General features: G+C 45.5%; 1 protein-coding gene across 1 annotated transcript in view; it reads right to left on the bottom strand.

Annotated features, from left to right (window-relative positions):
• MRPS11 (mitochondrial ribosomal protein S11) overlaps positions 1-13,387 on the bottom strand; it is a 67,712-nt gene that overhangs the window by 32,567 nt on the left and 21,758 nt on the right. The window contains exon 4 of the mRNA XM_073618432.1: positions 8,352-8,481. Within this exon, the coding sequence (XP_073474533.1) occupies positions 8,352-8,481 (130 nt within the window). The remainder of the gene's footprint in view (positions 1-8,351; positions 8,482-13,387) is intronic.

Here is a 13,387-nt window from a genome sequence, read left to right as displayed (position 1 = left end):
CTGTCTTCTGCTTAGAAAATCTGCCACTACATTTAGAGTGCCCTTGAGGTGGACTGCTGATAAGGACAGCAGATGATTTTCTGCCCATCCTAGGATCTTTGAAGCCAGTAACTGAAGTGTTTTGCTTCTTGTGCCCCCTTGCTTGTTCAGGTAGGCTATGGTAGTGGCATTGTCTGAGAGGACCTCGACATGGGAACTTCGAAGGATTGGAGAGAAGGCATCCAACGCTAAGGCGACTGTCCTTAGTTCCCTCCAATTTGAGGACTTTTTTGCCTCTGACTGGGACCAAACTCCTTGTGCGAAGTTTTGAACCAGGTGCGCCCCCCATCCCCACATGCTGGCATCTGTCGTTACCACTTTTTCTATTGGGAAAGACCATAGCAGGCCCTTTGACAGACTTGCCTGATTTCTCCACCACCAAAGCGATTGTTTGACTTTGATGAGGATTTTTACCTTTGCCTCCAGAGATTCTGTCCTGCGAATCCATGCTCTCAGGAGGAAACTCTGAAGAGGTCTGAAATGTAACGTTGCCCATTGAATGGCTGGCATGGTTGAGGTTAGGGTTCCTAGGGTTGACATGACTCGTCTGACTGATAATTCCTGATTTGTCTGTAAGGAGTAAAAACTCTCTGCTCCACTGAACTGATTTGATACCCCAGAAACTGTACTTCTTGGGCTGGATTGAAATTTGACTTTTGCATGTTTACGATCCAACCCAAGGCTTCTAGATGACCGCGAGCTTTTCCAAGGTCACAATTTCTCCCTGGAAGGGGCAAAGAAGAGCAGGTCATCCAGGTACGGAATTACAGCGATCCCCTGCAGGCGGAGAGGTGCGAGAGCTTCTGCCATCACCTTTGTAAATATTTGCGGAGCTGAAGAAAGACCGAAGGGGAGGGCCTTGAATTGTAGGTGCAGAAGCTCGTTCCCCATGTTTATCGCCATCCTTAGGAATTTCTGAGACTGAGGGGCTATGGGGATATGCAGATAGGCATCACGAAGGTAGATCGATGCCATAAAGCATTCCCTTGTCAATAGGTTTCTGACCATGAAGATGGAGTCCATACTAAACCTTTTGTATAGGACCGATCTGTTCAGCGGTTTCAAGTTGAGGATTAAACGAAAACTTCCGGATGGTTTTTTTATCAGGAATATATGGGAATAGAATCTTTGATAATGCTCCCCCTGTGGAACCTGAGTCACAAACCCCTGATCTATCAGATCCTTTAACAGGTTCTTCATCGCTAGGGACTTTGTTGCATCTCTTGATAGGTTTGTTATAAAGTACCTTTCTGGGGGGGGGGGGATCAGAAAATTCTATTCTGTAACATTGGGCCAGTATGCACAGAAGGTACTTATTTTCTGTTATGCTTGCCCAATAGGGGAGAAAACCATGAAGTCTTCCTCCCACCTGTAACTGGCTGTCATTGCGTCTTGCTGGTTGACGCAGGAGGATGGAAAAGGACATCCATGAGGCTTGTTTTGTTCCTGAGCCCTTTGACGACGAAAAAAACGTTTGACTGGCTGTTTCTTCTTCTTGACAGGAAAAGATTTCTTTTTATCTGCAGTCCTGTCAGGAACTGAGTCCAAATCGGGGCCGAACAATAAATCCCCTAGGAAAGGGACCCCGCATAATTTGTTTTTAGATGCTGCGTCCCCCGGCCAGGTTTTTAACCACAGAGCCTTTCTGACTGAATTGGTAAGGGCTGCGGCTTTTGTTGTCATCCTAATAGATTCAGCTGATGCATCTGAGACATAAGCTACAGCTGCTGACAAGGTTGAAAAGGAATCAAGGATTTCTTGCTTAGGAGAATCAGCTAATATGTGAGCCTTAAGCTGATTCACCCAATACTCCATATTCCTGGAGATGCAAGTAGTTGCCATTGCTGGCCTGAGGTTGCCCATTTTGGATTGCCAAACCCTCTTTAGTTGTTGATCCATCTTTTTGTCCATGGGGTCTTTTACGATCCCCATGTCCTCAAATGCCAAATCGGTTGATCTTGACACTTGAGAAAAGGCTGCATCGAGCTTTGGAACTTTATTCCAGAGAGCCGCTGGGTCATCATCAAAAGGAAACCTTCTCTTGTGAGCTTTTGGGAAGAAAGGTTTTCTTTAAGGATCAGTCCATTCTTTTTTTGATTCAGAAATTACTGCATGGCCTGGAAAGATATGAGTTTTGGGCTCGCTGAGTCCTGCATACATCTTGTCATGTAAAGACAATTCTTTGCGCTCTTCCTCTAGGCCTAGGCATAAATTGCCCTCCAAGGACAATTTATATTTGGAGGGAGTATTCTCCACCTCTTCCTCATCTGATTCTTCATTAGAATGTGAGGGGGAAAGCCCTTCCTGGTTCAGAGGACCCCCTTCTGCCTCCACTGCCAGGACTAACAGTGAGCCTTGTTGAGAAGATTGTGAGGTAGTCGGCTGACTTGAGGATGGATTTGTAAGCGAAGATCGAAAGGACTGAATAGTGGCATCTAGCTCCTTTTTGACAGATGCGATCAAATCGCTGCATGCAAAAGAAGCTTCTTCCTTCACCAAAGACTACATGGTTGACATAAAGTCTTTTTCCAACCTTCAGGTAATTTAGTCTTGCATTAAGGACATTTCTTTTTAATCCCTGGGTCAGAGCTCTTGGCCTGCCATGATAAGGGAAAACAAAAAAGGGAAAAAAGACAAACCATCCTTTTGAGTCAGCCTGAACTCATTTAAGAGGCTCACCACAGTTGCACAGTGAGAAACAAAACACCAGACAGGCCCCGCCACCAGGGGGAAATACACTCAAGTCCCCTAATAAACTAAGGAGAAGAGAGCTAGAGAGAGACCCCATAGTAAAATAGAGCAGAACATCAGTCTGTTCCTTACCTGGGCCTTGCTGGTGCCTGCGCCTGTCCCACTTGCTGCGGTTCCCGAGTGCCATTGCTGGTGCTGCAGCATGATGCATGTGGCAAACACCTGTTCCGGACACCATTAGCGCCTCTGCGCCGGACCGGAACCGGAAATATAGGCACCAGACCTTTTCCTCCCTCCTCCCCCTGCGCTTTCCGGCAGAAATGACGCCCAATGCCTGCTCGTCGGATACCGCCCCACTTCCGGCGGATGCAGTTCCTCTGACTGCCCTTCCCAAGATGGCGGCGGCTTCAGGAAAAAAATATGCCCGGAGCAAAAAACGAGCAACCACATGCCTAACGCTACCGCCTGGGAGCGGCGAATCCTGGAGCAGTCTTGGCTCTCCCCGAGCACTGACGAGGAAGAAGGAGCCCATTCTGACCGGCTTCGCATCAGCTTGTGGAGTGGGAGGAACCGGCTCTCTTAGGAAAGAAAAACGGTGAAGTAGGGAGCCTGGTCTTTCAGGTCAGCACCTTGAGAGCTCCTAACTTCCTACTAAGTGTTCTCTTTCCGGAGGAAACACAATAACTGTTAAGTGGGAAGAAGCCTCCTTTTAAAAGATTGGTGGAGGTGTGTTTCCTGACAAGTGGGTGGAGCCACTCTCTCAAGGTGCTGTCCTGAAAGACGTTAAAGGAAGTACAGATTTTTACTTGTAAACAACAAATGTCAGAGAAAGGCTTGGTCTTTAAGTGGCTAGTCTGCTTAAAGAGAAGTTGTGTATTTTTTTTTACTTAAAAAAAAAAAAAAAGGTTTTATTGATCGAGAGAAAACATAAACTGAAAAAAAAAGTGTACATGACGAATCATTGACATAGTGAACAGTATAGAACTCAGACATTACATGTCAAAATCATTTAAGGATGTATACACAGGACGTGAGGCATTGTGGCTGTTATCAAGAGTAATCAGTCATTTACTTGGGTAGGTGCTGTGCGATCCTGCTACATCGTTTTCAGAGGCCTAAACCCCCCTAGCGGTATTCCCGAGTGTGGCTCGGGGTGGATTTTCAGTACCAAAAGCGGTAACGCCGAGCCAGACTCGGGAATACCGCTAGGGGTTGCGACGCACGGGGACGGAGTCCGGCGCCAAATTCAAAAAGTAAAACACACAGTATAGATACAGTATACTGTAATCCTATAGATTACAGTACTGTATCAAATAATTACACATCCCCTTTGTCCCTAGTGGTCTGCTCCGTGTCCTGCATGCAGTTTTATATTATAAAAACTGTTCTTTATACCTGGTTACTTTAGAAGTTGAGTATTTAGCAGCACTGTTCTCTGTCTGAGCCCACTGCAGCCTCTCCCATACACATCAAAGTCTAACTGCATACAGCAGAATCATGGGACAAGAGGCTGCAGAAGCAGAGTGAGTGACCCATAGCTACAAGGATTATGTACAGTTATGAGCGTCTTATAAAGCAGATCCAGGAAACATTGAAAATGTGCCAAAATCAGGAGGTGCAGTGATCTGTTCTTTTTGCTGCTTTTACTTAAGGTCTATTAGATGCCACAAACAGCAATGAAGTGCAGCAGGAGCCGTGGGCATTGAGGAATGACAGAAGACCAATATGAGATTTTTCAAATGAGAACAGAGCAGTTATAGACATAAATACCGTATTTTTCGCTCCACAAGACTCACCTGACCATAAGAAGCACCTAGGTTTTAGAGGAGAAAAACAAGAAAAAAATATTCTGAACCAAATGGTGTACTAAAATATTTACCAGTGCCCATGAAATGCAGCCTGACCTGTGCTATACAATGCGGCCTGACCTGTGCCATACAATGCGGCCTGGTCTGTGCCATACAATGCGGCCTGGTCTGTGCCATACAATGCGGCCTGGTCTGTGCCATACAATGCGGCCTGGTCTGTGCCATACAATGCGGCCTGGTCTGTGCCATACAATGCGGCCTGGTCTGTGCCATACAATGCGGCCTGGTCTGTGCCATACAATGCGGCCTGGTCTGTGCCATACAATGAGGCCTGGTCTGTGCCATACAATGAGGCCTGGTCTGTGCCATACAATGAGGCCTGGTCTGTGCCATACAATGCAGCCATGTCTGTGCCATACAATGCAGCCATGTCTGTGCCATACAATGCAGCCATGTCTGTGCCATACAATGCAGCCTTGTCTATGTCTGGCGAGGGCATCATCACATCTGACAGAGCAGCCCGAGCCAGCTCCGCGGCCGCACTCCATTCGGCCTGCTCTGTCTTCTGTCCGACAGGCAAAGCCGAGTAAACGGTGACAGGCTGAGGATCTCAGGATCGGCCGGCGCTCGGAGCCGGCCGCCCGTTTTTCTAACATGGTGGCGGGTGGGGTGTCTGGGGGCGGCTCTGGTCAGTATTCGCTCCATAAGACGCACAGGCACTTCCCCCCTTTTTTTTTTTTTAAATACTTTTGAGTAACACTAGTATTTCGTTTCTCTAAATGTAAAGTGTTTGTAAACCTCTGTCATGAAAAATGAACAAAGTATATCCTTCTATACGGTGTACTTGCCTCAATCCAAACCACTATATGATTTCTATCTGTAGCCTAACCATAAAGGAAAACCCCCTTGTGGGACTTGATAGGCAAATGACACCAGGAATCTTTTTCTAGGTGTTCTTGAAGTTTAATATCCCATTCAATATAGGTGGGGTGCGTAATTGTGATGGTAATTGTGTATTAAATAAATCCATTCTCTTTATCAACATCCCCCATACGTTTCTTATATTCGGTTATCAAAAGGGTCATCATGGTCTGGGAGTATTGCTTCATCTTCTTTTCCCAAGCTATTTTGAATTCTGAGTCGTTCTTCTCAAAAGATGGAAAGATTTGCACTCTTAAACCCAAAGGGTAAATACCACCCTTCACCCCTTTCACGCTGGCAGTACGCATATATGCGGCTTCACTGGACTGGACTTTTTTACGTGGGGCTGCGTATCTGTATTTGTGCTGAGCGGGTTCTCAGTGGGAGCTCCGAGTCTCGTAGTAATGATCAGGACCCAGAACTCCCGCTTGAGCTAGGTCAGTGCCAGGGTTAGCGTTTGGGTCAAAGGGCAAGGTCAGGGTTAGTATAATTTGGGCAGGAATTTTTTTTTTTAATAAAGCATTTATTATAATTATTATGTGTGTTTTAGGCAGGATAAAAAAAAAAAAAAAAAAAAGCAAAATGTGCACTATTATTTCTGGGCTGTACTACGGGTACAAACAACAACTAACATACACATGTGTGGTATCACTGTGATCGTTCAGAGCAGGAGAATTTATTTTGGGTTTTTCTTTGGTGAAAGGTTATGGTAGTAACAAAAAATATACAACCCAATTTAAAAAAAAATATTTTTTTTTTTTACTATTTTGGGACAGTTTTTCCTATGTTAATCACAGCTCCAGAAGATTTACCCCCCTTCCTGACCAGCTCATTTTTTGCGCAGTCATGCAACACTGTACTCAAATAAAACATATGTAATTTTTTTTCGCACAAATACAGCTTTATTTTGGTGGTATTTGATCACCTCTGGGGTTTTGATTTTTTGCGCTATAAACAAAAAAAGAATAATTTTGAAAAAAATAAAATATTTTTTACTTTCGGCTATAAAACATATCCAACCAAAAAAAAAATGTAATTCATAAATTTAGGCCAGTATGTATTCTGCTACATGTTTTGGGTAAAAAAAAAAATCAGACAGATAAAGCTTTCTTTTGGTGGTATTTGATCACCACTGTTTTTTTTTTTAATTTTTTTTTGCTAAACAAATGAAAAAAGACCAAAGATTTAAAAAAAAAAAAAAAAAAAAAGAGGAAGGAAGGAAGAGGAAGGAAGGAAGAAGGTTTTTCTTTGTTTTGGTTATAACATTTTGTAAATAAGTATAAGTCCTTCATGGATGAGGCTGCACTGATGAGGAGGCACTAATATGCAGCACTGATATACAGTACTAATAGGCAGCCTTTATGGGCAATGATAGGTGGCACTGATAGGCATCACTGATGGGCACTAAAAGGCATTACTGATGGGGCTGAACTCATACCAATTGCACTGATTACCAGCGCAGACCCCCCGTCAGGAAATCCACTTATCAGCTCTCCTCTACTCATGCGCTGTCAGCGTGAATAGAGGAATGCCGATAACCGACACATCCTATTTACACAGTGATCAGCTGTGATTAGACACAACCGATCACAGGGTAAAGAGCCTACGTCATAGGCTCTTTACGGTGATCGGATGCGTGGTTTGTCCGAGCGACACACTGCACGACCGATCACCATGCTGCGCGCCTTGTTCTGAAGGATCCAAATAGGGGGAGAGTATCACCGCTCCAGGTGGGTGAGATCAAGGTAAAAAGGCATCTCCTTCAGTCTAGAAGTCCAGGTGCTTGCAATGCTATGGCAGTTAGACATCAAAGACATTCTGGACGGCCACACTCCAAAAATATTTGCCATTATTCAATAAGGTGTCATCCAAAATACAGGTCACAGCAAAATGGAACACATTTACGCGTTTCGCACTACAAGGAGTGCTTAGTCATAGCTATGACTAAGCACTCCTTGTGCGAAACGCGTAAGTTTGTTCCATTTTGCTGTGACCTGTATTTTGGATGACACCTTATTGAATAAAGGCAAATATTTTTGGAGTGTGGCTGTCCACAATTTCTTTGATGTCTAATTGTTCTGAAGATGTCATGTGACGTCCATTCAGAAAGGGAAAGTCCCCACCCAGGCCTTCATTTTGCCATTGGTCAGGTGGGAAGTGGTTAAAGACGGACTAAAAATGGACTAATCAGACAGAAAAGAAGCAGAGGATAAGATAGATAGTTGGGTTGGAGCTAGCACAATTCAATCCAACAAAAAGTGATGGATCTCTAAAAAATGTTTTATGACATTTTAGCAGAAATGTAGCAACCTCTCATTCAAGTGCCATGTATATACTGGATGTTTTATTTTTGGAGAAGAAAGATCTAAAATCCCTGTCATGTTTTTACAGCTGCCTGTGCCCACCACAGCTGCCGTGGGTTCTTGGCAGAGCGGTTTCTGCGAACCAGATTGGTACAATGCAAGTATGCATCTCTCTGATGGACCAATGAGTAAGCAGACAATTGCTGTAATAGTCAGCGCTAATACAGCGATTGCCATGAACTTCTAGGTCCTGTGCCTCTGCACACTGACCACAGGGGGTACTGTCTCCATTCACAGAACACCTTTTCAATGACTGGACAAGGTGGAGATCGTGACATGCCCTCTCCACCTCTTCCAATCAGAAAAAGCCTTGTATTCATAAAAAAAATACAAGGTGTTCTGTGAATGGCAGCAGTGCTGGGTTCCACAAACAAAAATACAGGACCTCGCGACTACAAATTCTCCAACAGTCCCGTAGCTCATCACTTTTCTGCTCCAAAACATAAAAAAAACCTTCTGTGAACAATAAGGCACTTTTTTTTTTTTTTTCATGCACTTCCACCCACCAGGCTCAGTGCCTAAGACTTACAGTTGCCGCTGCAATCCCAGCTGTTTGGGCTGCTACTGAAGAGCTTTTCCTGGCATTTCTGAAGCCTTCTGTACCACACGACGTACGCACTAAAGACTTGTTGTCAAAGCTTGTGATCTGAAGATGTGTGCTGCAACATAGAAGAAGTATACATTACATGTAAGTACACCCATTGACACGCAGACGGGAGCCATTAAAGCAAATTAATTATTAAATGTGATTGTAAACTCTTCCATATACCCAGTGAAGTGACTGGCCTCAGAGATAAAACAAATCCTCATACATAAGTTGTACCGGTTTAGCTGCAGTCATTTCTCCTCTACATCAATTCAAAGTAGAAAATTTACACAGCATTTCTCAGCTAAAGAAGGCACGCAGGTCTCTGATGTCACACACACTTCAAAGCATAGAGTGGGGTGCCGAGTGGAGGGATTGGACACACCCCTCTACACTGCGGCATAGGGTAACATGAACAACTGAGGCTGTTAATCACTTTCTTTGTGCTAAAGGGTGGGGGGCAATCTCCCAGGATAGTCTGGTTTCAGCATAGACCATGGGTGTCAAACTCAATTACTTTGTGGGTCACATCAGTATTATGGTTGCCCTCAAAGGGCCAGTATCTGTACGACTATATACATTTACCCAGGGACTTTTTTCTTAGAGAAAAGGTGCAGGAACTCAATCACATACCACCCTACGGTTCAGGGTGTGCTGCGTACATAGTGCAGAGTTCAGGGGTGCGCTGTGTAAAGAGTGCAGGGTTGAGGTGTGCACTCCATACAGTGGAGGGTTTAGGGGTGTAAAGGATTCAGCCCTCTGTCACAGGCTGCCCACATCTTACTTGCACCACATCTTGGCTCTCACCTCTGCACACATCTCCCTCCACAACCCTCATCTCTCAAATACACCCCCCCCCTTCCCGAAAGCTTCCTCACATCTCCCCCACCCAGCCCACCTCCGGTACCTTCCAGCAGTGTAGGTGGCTCTGCCTCTCTCTCTCACTTGCAGGGAGATCACTGGTTGGCATCTGTGCACCCGGGCACAGTTGGGGATCACAGTGCAGCTTACCACTTGATGCCCCATCCCACCACTGCACCTACATCTCACCTTCTCCCCACCAAGAGCGCAGGGTAGGCAGGGATCTGTGAGCCGCCGAAAGGAAAGCTGTCCTGGTAAACACAGAAGGCTTCTGTGGTTACAAGGGACAATGGTGAGTGGGGAGCGGATGACGAGAGCTGAAGATGGCAGACCGGGGTTCCACCACATTCTGGCCGAAAAAGAAGCCCTGCATACGAAGGTCACATGAAATTGTCTGGTGGGGGTGGGGGGTCAGATTCGGCCTGCGGGCCTTGTGTTTGACACATGTGGCATAGACTGACAGAAGTGACTTGTGCAGATAGCAGAGGAATGATAGAGACGACAGAGATCACACTAGGCGACTTGGATAGAGGCAAGTACACACTATAGAAGGATACGCTTTATTCATTTTTCATTTTAGAGGTTTACAACCACTTTACTCCAGGAATTCAGCCACTTTCTAAAATGAGCTGGTTTACTATGGGTAATGTCCAATGGGGTGCCTGCCACCTCGTGGACTTATCTCTTATTTACATCTGACAATTTTACGGAGTGCTGGGAGTACAGCTATCACTATACATCTGGCATTTTGATAGGAGAGAAGCTGCCTTCTCATAGCTAAGCCCCTGCCCACCTCCCCGTTCTGCTGTCTATTCACAGAAGGTGTTGTATTTTGGGAGCGGGTTTGCATAATACAAAGCACTCGTGATAGGGCAGGTGGAGGGGAGGGGCGGGGCGGGCACAGTGGCTGCATGCGACTCTGCAGCTGCAGGAGCAAAGGCCAGAATGTCCAACATCACTAGGCATAGTAATGGTATAAAAGCACAGTGCCATAGCTAAATAAGGAGGAATTATTACAATGTAATTATATTAAAAAAGAGAAGTATGGGATACAAATAAAAACAACACAAAAAACAGCACACATAATCACCCAACCTATGATGCTGCAGCTGTCCCCTGCTGGCTTCACACCGAGAACTGAGCAAAGACTGCTGATCGCTCAGTTCTCAGGGGCAGTGGCCAATAGCTTTCATCTCTTTATTTATTCTGAGCATGCGTGGCACTTTGTCCGTCGGATTTGTGTACACACGATCGGAATTTCCGACAACGGATTTTGTTGTCGGAAAATTTTATCTCCTGCTCTCCAACTTTGTGTGTCGGAAAATCCGATGGAAAATGTCCGATGGAGCCCACACACGGTCAGAATTTCCGACAACATGCTCCGATCGGACATTTTCCATCGGAAAATCCGACCGTGTGTACGGGGCATAACAGTTACAATAATCACAAAATGATTTTTCAAATTCCTGTATATATCCATGAGTGACTGGTTCTCTTTAACGATGAGATCAATCCTCCACCAAATCAACATTTGATGAAAGGACCGCGCAAGGAGCAGTTCTGAACTTCCATGAAGAAAGCAGGGCTGGGACCCATTATTTTTCTTTCCCCGAATCTCATTGTTTTGTTCTGCATTTCAATTAAACACTTTAGTTATTCCATCGGCAGCTCACGCTGTGCGGCACGCAGGGAGGCAGCCCGTTCCCCCGTTCCTCTCCAGCATGGCAGGCAGCATTACATAGCAGGACATGGCAAGACAAATGCATTACAGCTGCTTGCAATTCAAACAATATTGATTGCTATTCATTAGGTACCTTTCACTTAACTGGCGTGTGGCGAGCGGGACCAGAAGGACGAACCCCGGCGCTCAGCTTGAGGCTGATGACTGAGATGGCAGCCATGTGTTTACTGAACGCCGCTGTCTCCTATCATTGTGACAATGTGAGACTCTCACCCACTACATCATATAGAGTGGCATAGGGTGGGTTCCTGACCTAGAACACAGTTTAAGGAAAAATAGATCCGTCTTTCCAAATGCAGGAAGCCTGACAATCAGTAACCCCTTGTTAACCTAAGAGACATTTATGAACATCCTAGAGGTTCAGGGGTTAAAGCAAGCTCATGGGGAATGCTACGGCATCCATAAGCTTACTATTGATTTTTTCAGTCGGCTCTCGGCTGTCATGTAAGTGCATTGAATGAATAGATCACTGAATTTGGGGTGGGGCTGGATTCCCTTGCAGTTGGTACCCCTCTGCACTGCGAGGGTTAAATGCTCATTAACTGTAGAGGAATGGGGTGTAATACTGATCCTATGCCTCATTCTGGAAAGCTTCCAGCGCTCCACGCTTCTCTGATGCTCCAGGTTCTAGGCCCTCACAATCCTCACATACAACGCAGGACTATTGGTTCTGCATTGTATGTGATGTCACAGAAGAGAAGAGGCTTTGGGGGACTGGTAGCACAGAGTGAAGGAAGCCTGCCAGAGCAAAGACTAAAAGGCAAGTAGTACACCTTATTCCTCTACCACTAGACTTTGTGTAGTTCTAAAGTTAATTAAACTTTACCTTAATGCAACAGGGAAAAAAGGTTTTCCCACTTGTTCCCCTCACCCCAGACACTTACTTGACTCCTGGATCAATCCAGCTCTCTGCCTGGCAGTTCTTTTCTCCCTCTCTTCTTGCATTTACAGGACACAGAAGCAGCAGTGGGAGCCATGAGCTCCTGCTGCGGGGGGTGGGGCCAAGGTGTGCTGTGTGTTTATAGACACACACAGCCCGGCTCGAGAGCAGGCTCGCAAGAGTGCCCCCACAGCAGCCGCTTGTGCTATGGAGGTACTCAGAGAAGGGGAGCCTAGAGTTCTGGTGGGGGACCCCAAGAGAGGAGGTACAGGGCTGCACTGTGCATTACCATTGCACAGAGGAGGTAAATAAATATGTTGTTATTTTGTTATAACAAAATGATTGTTATAACACACACACACACCTTTACAAACCATTTTAACAAGCAAGGCCCCACTCTCCAAGGGTATTTTTTTGTGTGTCTGGAGTGGGACCATAAGGCTAGGTTCAGAACGCTGCACGTCGGGAAAGCGTGTAAAGTTGCGCCCTTTCCGTCACCCAGAGAAATGTGCCACCCTTTAGCAGACCTGCAGCGGTGACATTGTTAATGGCACCCCCACGAATCTGTAAACACGCGCTTTTTCGCAAGCGGCAAATGAAATGAACCTGTAGGTGTGAACCAAGCCTAAAAGATTTAGAACCTGAAAACTAAAAACTTTTCTGAGCCACTACATATAGACATTTATCTTGAAGAAAAACATGTTTCAGCTTGTTGAAACCGTCTTCTGCTGCAGATTTACCTTTTTTTATTTATTTTTTTTTATAAAACAGGTTTGTTTGTTTTTTTTCAAACAGGTTTATACTTACCAACTGAATTGCACACAGCCCTGATCCTTCTTTTCTGCTATCCCCTGTTGGCGCTCCTGACTCCTCTTCTTCTGAGTCTGCCACCATAGAAAGCCACTTCCTATGGTAGCACACCTGTGGGATAGATCCCAAGCCACGCTGCCCGTGTCCACAAACACGGACGGCTCGACCCCACCCCTGTCACAGGATTTGACTGACAGCAGCGGGAGCCAATGGCTCCCCCTGCCTCAGCAAAGCCTATGAGACCAGGAAGCGAGGGGGGGGATGAGGGGGCGATACATTTACTGAAATATTTCTTACCTTAAAATGGTAGTAAACCATAGCCTTTCAAAAAGATAAAAATCCCCTGTAAGCAATGGCATAATGTGCTAGTATGCATTGCATACTAGCACATTATGAAAAACTTACCTTAGAATAAAGCCCTCCAGCAGAGCGTTGTCACCGCTGACAGGGCTTCCTTTCAGGTTTGCAAGCTCTGGCTGTATGAGTGGCCGGGGCCGCGATGGCATCATTCCCAGCTCCGGCATGCGCCAGCGACGTCACCGACTGCATATCTGATAAAACGGTGCAGGTTTAGGAGATATTCATTTTAGCTAAAAGGTAAGCTTTATTATAGACTTACCTGTAGGCAACAATCACAAAGCGACTTTACTACCCGCTTTAATGCAAGCAATACATAAAATGTAAAAC

The sequence above is a fragment of the Aquarana catesbeiana genome, linkage group LG03 (genome assembly GCF_042186555.1).
Source record: "Aquarana catesbeiana isolate 2022-GZ linkage group LG03, ASM4218655v1, whole genome shotgun sequence".
Lineage (NCBI taxonomy): Eukaryota > Metazoa > Chordata > Amphibia > Anura > Ranidae > Aquarana > Aquarana catesbeiana.
Note: the sequence above shows the minus strand (reverse complement) of the source record. Positions and strands in the feature narration are given on the sequence as shown.